This window comes from Dreissena polymorpha, chromosome 3, assembly GCF_020536995.1.
Source record: "Dreissena polymorpha isolate Duluth1 chromosome 3, UMN_Dpol_1.0, whole genome shotgun sequence".
In the NCBI taxonomy this organism is placed as follows: Eukaryota; Metazoa; Mollusca; class Bivalvia; order Myida; family Dreissenidae; genus Dreissena; species Dreissena polymorpha.
In genome coordinates, this window is record NC_068357.1 from 124,620,382 (window position 1) to 124,633,033 (window position 12,652).

Below are 12,652 nucleotides of genomic sequence, written 5' to 3' on the forward strand. Positions count from 1 at the left end.
GCCCTATTCATACTTGAGATGTGCGTTCAAAGGCGCTTTACACTTTGTCCCTGATCACTTGGGCATAAGTCATCCGTTAACATCTTGGCGCAGTATGAAGCCACAGCACATTTGCTTATTTCCCTCACAGGTACCCATTTATACACCTGGGTGGAGAGGAGCAGATGAGGGATAAATTTCTTGCTCAAGGAAATTCCAGTGGTCAGGTCGGGATTCAAACCCGGGACCTCTTGGTCATTAAGCCAGCGTCCTACCATTAGACCACTGCTCCCACAAATACTATATATCAGATATGGTACAAGATTTTAACATGAAACTCTATGTGTGTGTAGATGTCAATAAGAAGTGATGTGCCTTGAACAAGAACCATATTAACCTTACACTTTCTCAAAAAAAGGATAAGATTTTAAACGGGCAGAAAACAAAATGCGTTATATGAAAGGGACCATACAATCATGTTAATACGTAGGGGTGACACAATTGTGTTGTACTTTTTGGTTAGCGTGTTTTCGTCGGACTTGATTCCTTGTCCTACTCACACGTATTGTCTTGATTGTACTGCAAAGTTTTTAATCACACTTCTTTTAAGTTGTCGTTTTTCCAACTTTCTCATATTTCATTTTTGCGTGTTTTGGTCGTTTCTGTTTTCAAACTATATTATGTTATAAATCGTGAGCTGACAAAAGCCAACCGAAGGGAAAGTTTTTGTGACTGTTTTTGCATGAAAGTCAATCCCTTTTTATTATCAGGCGTTTATCTTTTGTCCATCGATTCCTATTATCAAGTTTATAACCATTGTCAATGCTGTTGTATTATCTAGCTGATTTCTATTGTACGTTTGTGTGTGTGTGGGGGGGGGGGGGGGGGGGGGAGTTGCCCGGTTGTGTGCGGGAAAAAGGCAGCTTAATGCATGTGTTTAAAGTGTCAACCCAGATTCGCTGGGAAAGGTAGCATAGACTAACCAGGGACGACCCTTTCTGCCTAAAAAGGATTTTCTATAAGATGAAACTTAATTTAAAGGAAAACAAGAGCTGTGTTTGTGAAACACAATGTCCCCTACTGCACCGCTTTGAAGCCATATATTTGACCTTTGACCTTAGATGACCTTGACCTTTCACCACTCAAAATGTGAAGCTCCAAGAGATACACATGCATGCAAAATATCAAGTTGCTATCTTCAATATTGCAAAAGTGATGACCAAGGTTATGTTTTTGGACAGACACACGTAATGAAAGAAAGACAGGCCAAAAACAATATACCCCCGATCATTTGATCCAGGGGCATAAAAAAAGGACTCCACAGTCCTGGGACGACACTTTATGCATATGAATTAAGCTCCGTGTTCCCAAAGCGAGGTCCATATACCTTCACCAGTTATATACAAGCGAATACTTACGTATATGACTAAAATTGAAGACTCCAAAAGATGTAAGAAGTCAAGTTTTATTTTAGCAAATAATGCTAATAATGCAATCAAATAAATAAAGCCATTTGATGGGAGAGCAATCAAGTAATTCCTACAAATCTACATGTGTACTTTTACCCCACCAATATCTATTATAAAATAATAAAGAAGAATTAATAACACAGCAAGCCCCTAACAAATATTATTTCTAACATACATTTGGAGAACAGTTCAAACACATTATGATGGTCTTGTTTTCTTTTAAGTTATAATAAACATGACATACCGACAGAGATAATCAAATTATTACACAAAACAAACTCTTTGAGCAGATCTTTGCTTTTTTTTATGCAATTGGTATCAATCCTACATATCATTAGCAAAATGTTGAACAAGAAATTGTAAAAATAAATAAATTTGTAACCTTACCGAAAAAATCAACTGATTTAAGGTCAGAAGCACTTTAATTTCAAAATATCTACAAATCCCAAAATTTCACAAGATTCAACCATACACCTTGGCAAGATTGTTTAAAAATAAATCTGCATCATGATTAATCTATCCATTGCACTAAAAATAAAGTAAAAACTCTTTCACATTCAGTCTCAAACAAACATGTATACAAATGAAAACATAACAGACAAACATACAAAGAACAATGATTGAACATGAAATACTTATGTGGGCTGATAACTTTGGTTACATAATTATGGAACAGAGAAAAAACCACATTTTATTCTGATTAAGAGATATTGCCGTAAACAAAAATGAAAACTGCAAGCAAAACACATGATAAATATCTGTCATAGTAACATTCCACAATTGTTAAATAAAACCGCAGTAGAAAAAACTCTTTAATGATGTACAATCACCGGAACAAAACTTCTTCTTTTTCTATTAGAAAGTCAATATCATTTGGGTGAAATATTAAGTATCTATATAGACTGTAGAACTACATGGCTTTAATGAAAGTTTCACAACATTTGGATGGTGCACTTAGTAGATTGCGCCCTCTGTGTGTTGGGTATCTAGTAGCTGCGGCCAAACAGGGTGTAGTACTGCGCAGGCTTGCCACAGTCCGGGTGGATGCACTTGGTGCCCGGGGCCAGCTCCCTGGGCTGCTGGAAGGGGATACACAGCCCCTTGGCTCCCATGGCTGGGGCACCCTCTTCCACCACCACGTCCCTGTAACAGGAAATATTTGAGTCTCTCTCGGAAAACTGGGCTTAAAGCATGTGCGTTAAGTGTCATCCTAGATTATCTTGTGCAGTCCACACAGTTATGTGTCATCCCAAATTACCTTGTGCAGTCCACACAGTTATTTGTCATCCTAGATTATCTTGTGCAGTCCACACAGTTATTTGTCATCCCAGATTATCTTGTGCAGTCCACACAGTTATTTGTCATCCTAGATTATCTTGTGCAGTCCACACAGTTATTTGTCATCCTAGATTATCTTGTGCAGTCCACACAGTTAAGTGTCATCCTAGATTACCTTGGGCAGTCCACACAGTTTAGTGTCATCCTAGATTATCTTGTGCAGTCCACACAGTTAAGTGTCATCCTAGATTATCTTGTGCAGTCCACACAGTTAAGTGTCATCCTAGATTATATTGTGCAGTCCACACAGTTAAGTGTCATCCTAGATTATCTTGTGCAGTCCACACAGTTAAGTGTCATCCTAGATTATCTTGTGCAGTCCACACAGTTATTTGTCATCCTATAGTATCTTGTGCAGTCCACACAGTTATTTGTCATCCTAGATTATCTTGTGCAGTCCACACAGTTGAGTGTCATCCTAGATTATCTTGTGCAGTCCACACAGTTAAGTGTCATCCTAGATTATCTTGTGCAGTCCACACAGTTATTTGCCATCCTAGATTATCTTGTGCAGTCCACACAGTTATTTGTCATCCTAGATTATCTTAAGCAGTCCACACAGTTATTTGCCATCCTAGATTATCTTGTGCAGTCCACACAGTTAAGTGTCATCCTAGATTATCTTGTGCAGTCCACACAGTTATTTGTCATCCTAGATTATCTTGTGCAGTCCACACAGGCTAATCAGAGATGACACTTTCCACCTATGTGGATTTGGTCTATGAAGAGACATTCTTTAAATAAAACAATATCATAAAAACAGAAAGTGTCATCCCAGATTAGCCTGTGCGGTTTGCATAGGCTAATCTGGGATGACACTACGCACATGCATTCAACCCCCTACTCATTTGTTGGACTGTGTGCTGTTTTCAACAGTCTTTCATTCGTATCACAGCAGTCAAAACACCTTAACATAAACAACCTACTAACTGCACATAATTATGCAAATAACTGACATCTGCCCTACTTAAATAAGTGGAAGGGGGAATAATGGGTGTAGAAATGACCTCATGACCATTGCCACACAACTCTGCCCATGTCCATAATGGAACCTGGCATACTATACCAGCTGAGCGAGCCAGCCCAGTAAGGAGAAATTTTACCAGGACCTGAAGAGTAACTTAGAGGGAAGGGAAATCAGGAGTTTCATTAAAACCCGAGTCCAGTAAATCATCCTGATATTTTAATTAAAATATTTAACACAACCTGTTTGAGTGAAAGTAAAAGCACAATTCTCCTCCTACTATTGGAAGTCCTTCCGAGACTTACCAAGTGCTGTCTCCATAGGATGACATATGCCCCCGATAAACGCTTTGATAGAAATTATGAGCATTTTTCGAAACCTAAACGCATTTTTCAAAACCTAAACACGGACCCTTAGTTCAAGGTCAAGGTTAAAGGGGTCAAAACGTGTGTGCGTAGGGAAAGGCTTTGTCCATATACACATGCAAACCAAATATGAATGTTACATCTGAAGAGACATAGAAATTATGAGCATTTTTCGAAACCTAAACGCAAAGTGTGACGGACAGACGGACGGATGGACAGTGCAATAACTATATGCCCTCCTTCGGGGGCATAAAAACATAAAATGCCTGGGGTACTGTCTAGGATAAGTCTTGGGAAGCTCCATGCAAAATGAGAACCATATCTTATTAAGGTACTCGCTTGATTGGGAACTATTGATGCAATAATTATGGGCAAATTAAACATAATTTTTATCTTTGATTATATAGGTAAATCAGTGTGTATTCTTTTATTTATATTTGGTGAAAGACTTGAGATAGAGTCTAAGTGGTGCAGTGGATGTCCACCTAGCAATATTCAGGTTTATGGTTTTATCTTCAGTCTAGGAGTGTTCTTTAGTAGAATCTTCTCTATAGACAAAGGACTGGTTCTACCCATTTAAGATCTCAAAAGTTCCAATTCAGCTAGAATTAAAAGGTTTAAATAGGTTTAAATTTAAGAGACGAAGTACCATCTAATGTAAAATCCTACAAAAGCACTTGATTGCACTCCAAAATAGGCACGAGGCATGCTCTGGAAAAACACTGCTTAATACATGTGCGTAAAGTGTTGTCCTAGATGATACAGTGCGTAAAGTGTTGTCCTAGATGATTCAGTAAAGTGTTGTCCTAGATGATACAGTAAAGTGTTGTCCTAGATGATACAGTAAAGTGTTGTCCTAGATGATACAGTAAAGTGTTGTCCTAGATGATACAGTAAAGTGTTGTCCTAGATGAAACAGTAAAGTGTTGTCCTAGATGATACAGTAAAGTGTTGTCCTAGATGATACAGTGAAGTGTTGTCCTAGATGATACAGTGAAGTGTTTTCCTAGATGATACAGTAAAGTATTGTCCTAGATGATACAGTGAAGTGTTTTCCTAGATGATACAGTAAAGTGTTATCCTAGATTATACAGTAAAGTGTTGTCCTAGATGATACAGTAAAGTGTTGTCCTAGATGATACAGTGAAGTGTTGTCCTAGATGATACAGTGAAGTGTTGTCCTAGATGATACAGTAAAGTGATGTCCTAGATGATACAGTGAAGTGTTGTCCTAGATGATACAGTGAAGTGTTGTCCTAGATGATACAGTGAAGTGTTGTCCTAGATGATACAGTGAAGTGTTGTCCTAGATGATACAGTGAAGTGTTGTCCTAGATGATACAGTGCTTTTGCAATATTTTTCCTTTAAGGCAGTGGCTTCTTAACAAAACATCATGTCTAGGCAGAAAGTATTGTCTCTGATTAGCCTGTGAAGACTGCACATGCTAATCTGGATCAACACTCTATGCACATGTATTAAATCCCTCGCATCCCACATTGTGTACATCCCCATCCCCCTCACCTAGCACTGTCCTTCTTGATGCGTTCCTCACAAGGGATGTCTCCACAGAATGGGGCTTGGATCAGCTTCTTCTCCTCCAGCCCACTGCACAACTCGTCCCAGCCATGGGACACAGTCATGTATCTGTCCAGGTCAGCCTTCGCTCTGAAATATACACACAACTGATTTTACTAAACCACAAATTTGCAGGTCAGTTATATGGGCCTTGATCAGTGACTTTCATAATGATGCCAAAGACATGTTGTGAAGTTAAAAGGGAGCACACATTTTTTAAAGCTTGGCAAAGTTACAGGTCTTGGATAATTACTGTTTAAAAAGACCCTGAACACATATGAAAAGTTTTATTATAATGTCTGTTATGGAATTGTTGCATGCAAACATTAAATTGAACTTTTGACAAAAGGGGCATAATTCTGCAAAACTGTGGGTCAAAGTAAAGGCCTAGGTCCGTGACCTTTAAAGATGATCCCAAAGACATGTGTGAAGTTTCAATTGAATATATGTAGTGGTTACAAAGAGATATTCTTGTTGCATGCAAACCTTTCTGAATTTCGTCTTGCACTTAAATCATAACCTGACCTTAACCCTTTACCACTTAGATACTTATTTTTACAAATTTGTTATTCCTTAGAAAGTTAAGTTTAATTAAAGACCTTTCTTACTATATTCAATTTTTTAAGGCTGCATTTCAAACCCTTAGATGCTGATGAGCAGCAAACAGCATAAAACCTGGACAGACTGCAAAGTAATCCCAGACTGTTCTGGTTTCATGCTTTTTGCACATAGCCATGTTCACTTTGCTTCTGAGTGGGAAAGGGTTAACAACTACCAATAGGGGCATAGTTCTGCTAAAGAGCCGGGAAACAGGTGTAAGTCTTGGTTGGTGACTATTTATAAAGATTCTAACCACATTTGTGTCTCGCAAATACAAATGAGCCTCCCTCTGTGAAAAGGGGGTTAAATGCATGTGCCTAAAGTGTTGTCCCAGATAAGCCTGCGCAGTCCACATAGGCTAATCAGGGAGAACATTTTCCGTTTGTGTAGTATTTTTTGTTTCAAGAAAGTCTCTTCTTAGCAAAAATCCTATTTAGACGTAAGGTGTGGTCCCTGATTAGCCTGTGCGAACTGCACAGGCTTATCTGGGATAACACTCTATGCACCACCTTGACACAGAGTTAAGCCCAATAAATCTGATCTTCACAGGTAATCCCACCTTTTGAACATGTCCGCCTGGACCTGGTCCAGTAGATCTTTAACTTGTTTCACTATGCCGTCGTTCTTGATAGTGAGTTTTTCGCCTGTGTCTCGTCGCACGATAACGATCTGGTTCTGCTTGATGTCCCTGGGCCCCAGCTCTACACGCAGCGGAACTCCCTGTAGGGGCATACAAATGCATTAGAGGTTGATTTGATAATATATATATTTATATATATTCCCAATTGTGCAACACTTAACAAAACCTCACTTACCTCTATGTACAAACAACGCTTACCCATTTTATGAACTGATGGTTGTTGCTTCATTCAAATTATATTGATTGATACGCCCCATGATTTTAAAAGGATTTTCTAAGGGTCAGCTTTGTTTGTGTGATAGGCAAGTTTTTTTCAACCATCTATTAAAAAAGGGTAATTTGATGTTAATCTGCTTATACCATTACAGTGAAAGATGTATATTGTTGACATGTATAGACCACAGTTGGCTTATGAAGCTTTTACCAAAATAAAATATGGTTTGCTTTTCTAAATTCGGATTTCCCACAATCGTAATTCTGAGAAAATATAATGAAATGAAACTACTGTGAAAAAGGGGGTGTAACCCTTTACCACTTAGATACATATTTGTATGCATTTTAAGTCCCTTAGAAAGTTAAATATAACTGTTCTTACTGTATTCAAGTTTTAAAGGCTTCATTTCCAACCCTAGGATACTGATGAGCAGCAAACAGCAAAAAACCTGAACAGACTGCTAGTTACTGGCAGGCTGTTCTGGTTTTATGCTGTTTGCACATAGTCATTTTCACTGTGCAGTGCAGGCTAATCAGGGACGACATTTTCCGTGTAAACTTGATTTTTACTAAGAAGAGACTTTCTGTAAACGAAAAAATACCATAAAAGCAGAAACAGACTGCACAGGCTAATCTTGGAAGACACTTTACGCACTTGAATTAAATCCCCTTTTCCACAGAGCACGGCCTGTTTGTATGGTATGATAAAACAACCTTAAAGAAGAAAACTAACATGTGATGTGACTAGCAATAGTTAGTCATTGATTGAATAACAATTTATTGTTCAAATGTTCCTAGTCACAACATCCCATAAGGCACGATCTATGATGGAAGCGAGAAAAGCAGAACAGCGATTATTACAGACACAATTGTGCAAAGTTATTTCAAAATCTCACTAACCTTGAGTTCCCAGTGGTTGAACTTCCAGCCCGGGGAGTAGTTGTCACGGAGATCTGCCTTCACTCTAACCCCTCCCTGTTCCAGCGTAGACTTGAGTGCCTCGCAGGCTGACATCAGCTTGCTGGCATCCTCTTCTGACAGAGAGGCTGTGATACCACACGGCACTATCACCACCTAGAGAGAGACAGGAGGGTCAGTAGGGGGAGTTACTGACAGAGTGGCTGTGATACCACAGGTCACTATCACCACCTAGACAGACAGACAGGAGAGTCAGTAGGGGGAGATACTGACAGAGAGGCTGTGATACCACAGGGCACTATCACCACCTACAGAGAGACAGGAGGGTCAGTAGGGGGAGATACTGACAGAGAGGCTGTGATACCACAGGGCACTATCACCACTTACAGAGAGACAGAAGGGTCAGTTTGGGAATCTACAGTAAACTCATTTTAATTCCAAGGACATTGATTTTCATTTGATTTCGTTGGGTTTACTGATCAACCATTTTAAGATCCATATTAATAACTATGCCAATTGTTAAATTTGTTTAGGACTGAATTTCTGTGCAATGAAAGTCATTAATATCCAAAATATTCCTAGCAAACACCATATGTTTTTATGCATAAATCAGGATACTACACAAAGGGGAGTACATTGGCTGAAACTTGACATTTCCTGTAAAACTCTCATGCAGAAAAGCTGTTTCAATACCATTTATGTCATCCACAAAATGTTATGCTGACAAATTTAAATGACTATAAATGATTTTACAGTGACTGTTATTAAGAGGGAAAAGGTGATACTGCTTGCTCACCCTACCATTAGCAATGCCCATGTATTGTAACATAATCTGAATCAAGGAATATGTTCCTATCTTATATTTCTAATGATAAAAACTAAAATAAAGGAATTGTTGGATAAAAAAAAGAAATTGTTAAATATCTCAAGGCACATCTTTTTTACACATCAACAAGTGGTTTCTGACAAGAAAACTTCACTGTAGTCATAATTATTGATAATAATAAGATGATCTCTACCTCAGCGCTGGCATGCTTTTAGGCTGATTAAAAGATCCAAATCATTCAAAATGAGCCTCATTCTGGGAAAAAGGGGCTTAATGCATGTGCATAAGGTGTGGTCTCAGATAAGTCTGCGTTGTCCACACAGGCTTACTAGGGACAGCATTTACTGCTTTTAGTGTATTTTTCGTTTAAAGGAAGTCTGTTCTTAGCTAAAAAGTTAATTTAGACAGAAATTTTTTTTGTCCAAGATTATCCTCTGTTGACTTCTTTTTACATCTATGCATTAAGTCTCATTCTGCCGGAGCAAGGCTCATATCTGATGTACAAGTCACCAAGCAACAAACAAAAAACACCTTGTACATTGTAAAGTCCCTACCTGCTGACAGGCGACCCTAGGTGGCAGCACAAGCCCCTGATTGTCCCCGTGCACCATACACATGACCCCCAGGGTGCGGGTGGTGAGGCCCCAGCTGTTCTGGTACACGTACTTCTTCTCGTGGGTGTCCGGGTCCTCAAACACTATCTCAAACATCTTGGAGAAGTTCTGGCCCAGGTGGTGGGACGTGGCTCCCTGAAAGTACAGCAGACAAGCAGTTATAAGCAACTGAGACACTCTCCAGGAAAACAGAGCTTAATGCATAAAAGCAGAAAGTGTTGTCCCTCATCAGCCTGTGCAGACTGCACAGGCTAATCTGGGACAACACTTTAAGCACATGCATTTATCCTAGATTTCTCAGAACAACCCTTAATGTAACTTACTTAAACCCCCAGGTATAGCATACACATAGTAACAAGCATTTCAATGTACAATTTACCTTCCTTAAGAATCAGTACAATCACTGAGTGCTTCCTTGTTTTACAATGAACCAACAGTCAAACCATTGTAATAACTGAAGTTGAAGGCTGTTTGACTATGTTATCTCATCACCATGCCAATATTTGGACCTAACACCATACTGGACATTAGCATTGAAGCATTGGTGGTTCTTTGTCAGTATTCCAATTAACCATGTCATTATAAACTGTTTTATACACACCCAGACAAATCGCATGGACAAAAACGGAATCTGACTTTTGTACATCTCTACAACTCCTACATGTCTCGCCCGTCCACTTGCTGATATGTACCTGTATAGCCCTGCCACTGGCTGATATGTACCTTTATAGCCCTGCCACTTGCTGATATGTACCTTTATAGCTCTGTCACTGGCTGATATGTACCTTGTTAGCTCTGTCACTGGCTGATATGTACCTGTATAGCCCTGTCACTGGCTGATATGTACCTGTATAGCTCTGCCACTGGCTGATATGTACCTGTATAGCCCTGCCACTGGCTGATATGTACCTGTATAGCCCTGCCACTGGCTGATATGTACCTGTATAGCCCTGCCACTGGCTGATATGTACCTGTATAGCCCTGCCACTGGCTGATATGTACCTGTATAGCCCTGCCACTTGCTGATATGTACCTGTATAGCCCTGCCACTGGCTGATATGTACCTGTATAGCCCTGCCACTTGCTGGTATGTACCTGTATAGCCCTGCCACTGGCTGATATGTACCTGTATAGCTCTGCCACTGGCTGATATGTACCTGTATAGCCCTGCCACTGGCTGATATGTACCTGTATAGCCCTGCCACTGACTGATATGTACCTGTATAGCCCGTCCACTGGCTGATATGTACCTGTATAGCCCTGCCACTGGCTGATATGTACCTGTATAGCCCTGCCACTGGCTGATATGTACCTTTATAGCTCTGTCACTGGCTGATATGTACCTGTATAGCTCTGTCACTGGCTGATATGTACCTGTATAGCCCTGCCACTGGCTGATATGTACCTGTATAGCCCTGCCACTGACTGATATGTACCTGTATAGCCCTGCCACTGGCTGATATGTACCTGTATAGCCCTGTCACTGGCTGATATGTACCTGTATAGCCCTGCCACTGGCTGATATGTACATGTATAGCCCTGCCACTGGCTGATATGTACCTGTATAGCCCTGCCACTGGCTGATATGTACCTGTATAGCTCTGCCACTGGCTGATATGTACACCTTACCTGTATAGCTCTGCCACTGGCTGATATGTACCTGTATAGCCCTGCCACTGGCTGATATGTACCTTTATAGCTCTGTCACAGGCTAATCTGGGACAACACTTTAAGCACATGCATTTATCCTAGATTTCTCAGAACAACCCTTAATGTAACTTACTTAAACCCCCAGGTATAGCATACACATAGTAACAAGCATTTCAATGTACAATTTACCTTCCTTAAGAATCAGTACAATCACTGAGTGCTTCCTTGTTTTACAATAAACCAACAGTCAAACCATTGACAAAACCAAAGTTGAAGGCTGTTTGACTATGTTATCTCATCACCATGCCAATATTTGGACCTAACACCATACTGGACATTAGAATTGAAGCATTGGTGGTTCTTTGTCAGTATTCCAATTAACCATGTCATTATAAACTGTTTTATACACACCCAGACAAATCGCATGGACAAAAATGGAATCTGACTTTTGTACATCTCTACAACTCCTACATGTCTCGCCCGTCCACTTGCTGATATGTACCTGTATAGCCCTGCCACTGGCTGATATGTACCTTTATAGCCCTGCCACTTGCTGATATGTACCTTTATAGCTCTGTCACTGGCTGATATGTAACTTGTTAGCTCTGTCACTGGCTGATATGTACCTGTATAGCCCTGTCACTGGCTGATATGTACCTGTATAGCTCTGCCACTGGCTGATATGTACCTGTATAGCCCTGCCACTGGCTGATATGTACCTGTATAGCCCTGCCACTGGCTGATATGTACCTGTATAGCCCTGCCACTGGCTGATATGTACCTGTATAGCCCTGCCACTGGCTGATATGTACCTGTATAGCCCTGCCACTTGCTGATATGTACCTGTATAGCCCTGCCACTGGCTGATATGTACCTGTATAGCCCTGCCACTTGCTGGTATGTACCTGTATAGCCCTGCCACTGGCTGATATGTACCTGTATAGCTCTGCCACTGGCTGATATGTACCTGTATAGCCCTGCCACTGGCTGATATGTACCTGTATAGCCCTGCCACTGACTGATATGTACCTGTATAGCCCGTCCACTGGCTGATATGTACCTGTATAGCCCTGCCACTGGCTGATATGTACCTGTATAGCCCTGCCACTGGCTGATATGTACCTTTATAGCTCTGTCACTGGCTGATATGTACCTGTATAGCTCTGTCACTGGCTGATATGTACCTGTATAGCCCTGCCACTGGCTGATATGTACCTGTATAGCCCTGCCACTGGCTGATATGTACCTGTATAGCCCTGCCACTGGCTGATATGTACCTGTATAGCCCTGCCACTGACTGATATGTACCTGTATATCCCTGTCACTGGCTGATATGTACCTGTATAGCCCTGCCACTGGCTGATATGTACCTGTATAGCCCTGCCACTGGCTGATATGTACATGTAAAGCCCTGCCACTGGCTGATATGTACCTGTATAGCCCTGCCACTGGCTGATATGTACCTGTATAGCTCTGCCACTGGCTGATATGTACACCTTA

General features: G+C 40.6%; 1 protein-coding gene across 1 annotated transcript in view; it reads right to left on the minus strand.

Moving 5' to 3' along the window:
* Window positions 1-1,430: 1,430 nt before the first annotated feature.
* Window positions 1,431-12,652, minus strand: part of LOC127871312 (bifunctional glutamate/proline--tRNA ligase-like) — a 69,458-nt gene continuing 58,236 nt past the window's right edge. The window contains 5 exon segments of the mRNA XM_052414093.1: window positions 1,431-2,591; window positions 5,638-5,781; window positions 6,851-7,011; window positions 8,045-8,218; window positions 9,443-9,637. Coding sequence (XP_052270053.1) covers window positions 2,435-2,591; window positions 5,638-5,781; window positions 6,851-7,011; window positions 8,045-8,218; window positions 9,443-9,637 — 831 coding nt within the window. The 3' untranslated portion in view covers window positions 1,431-2,434.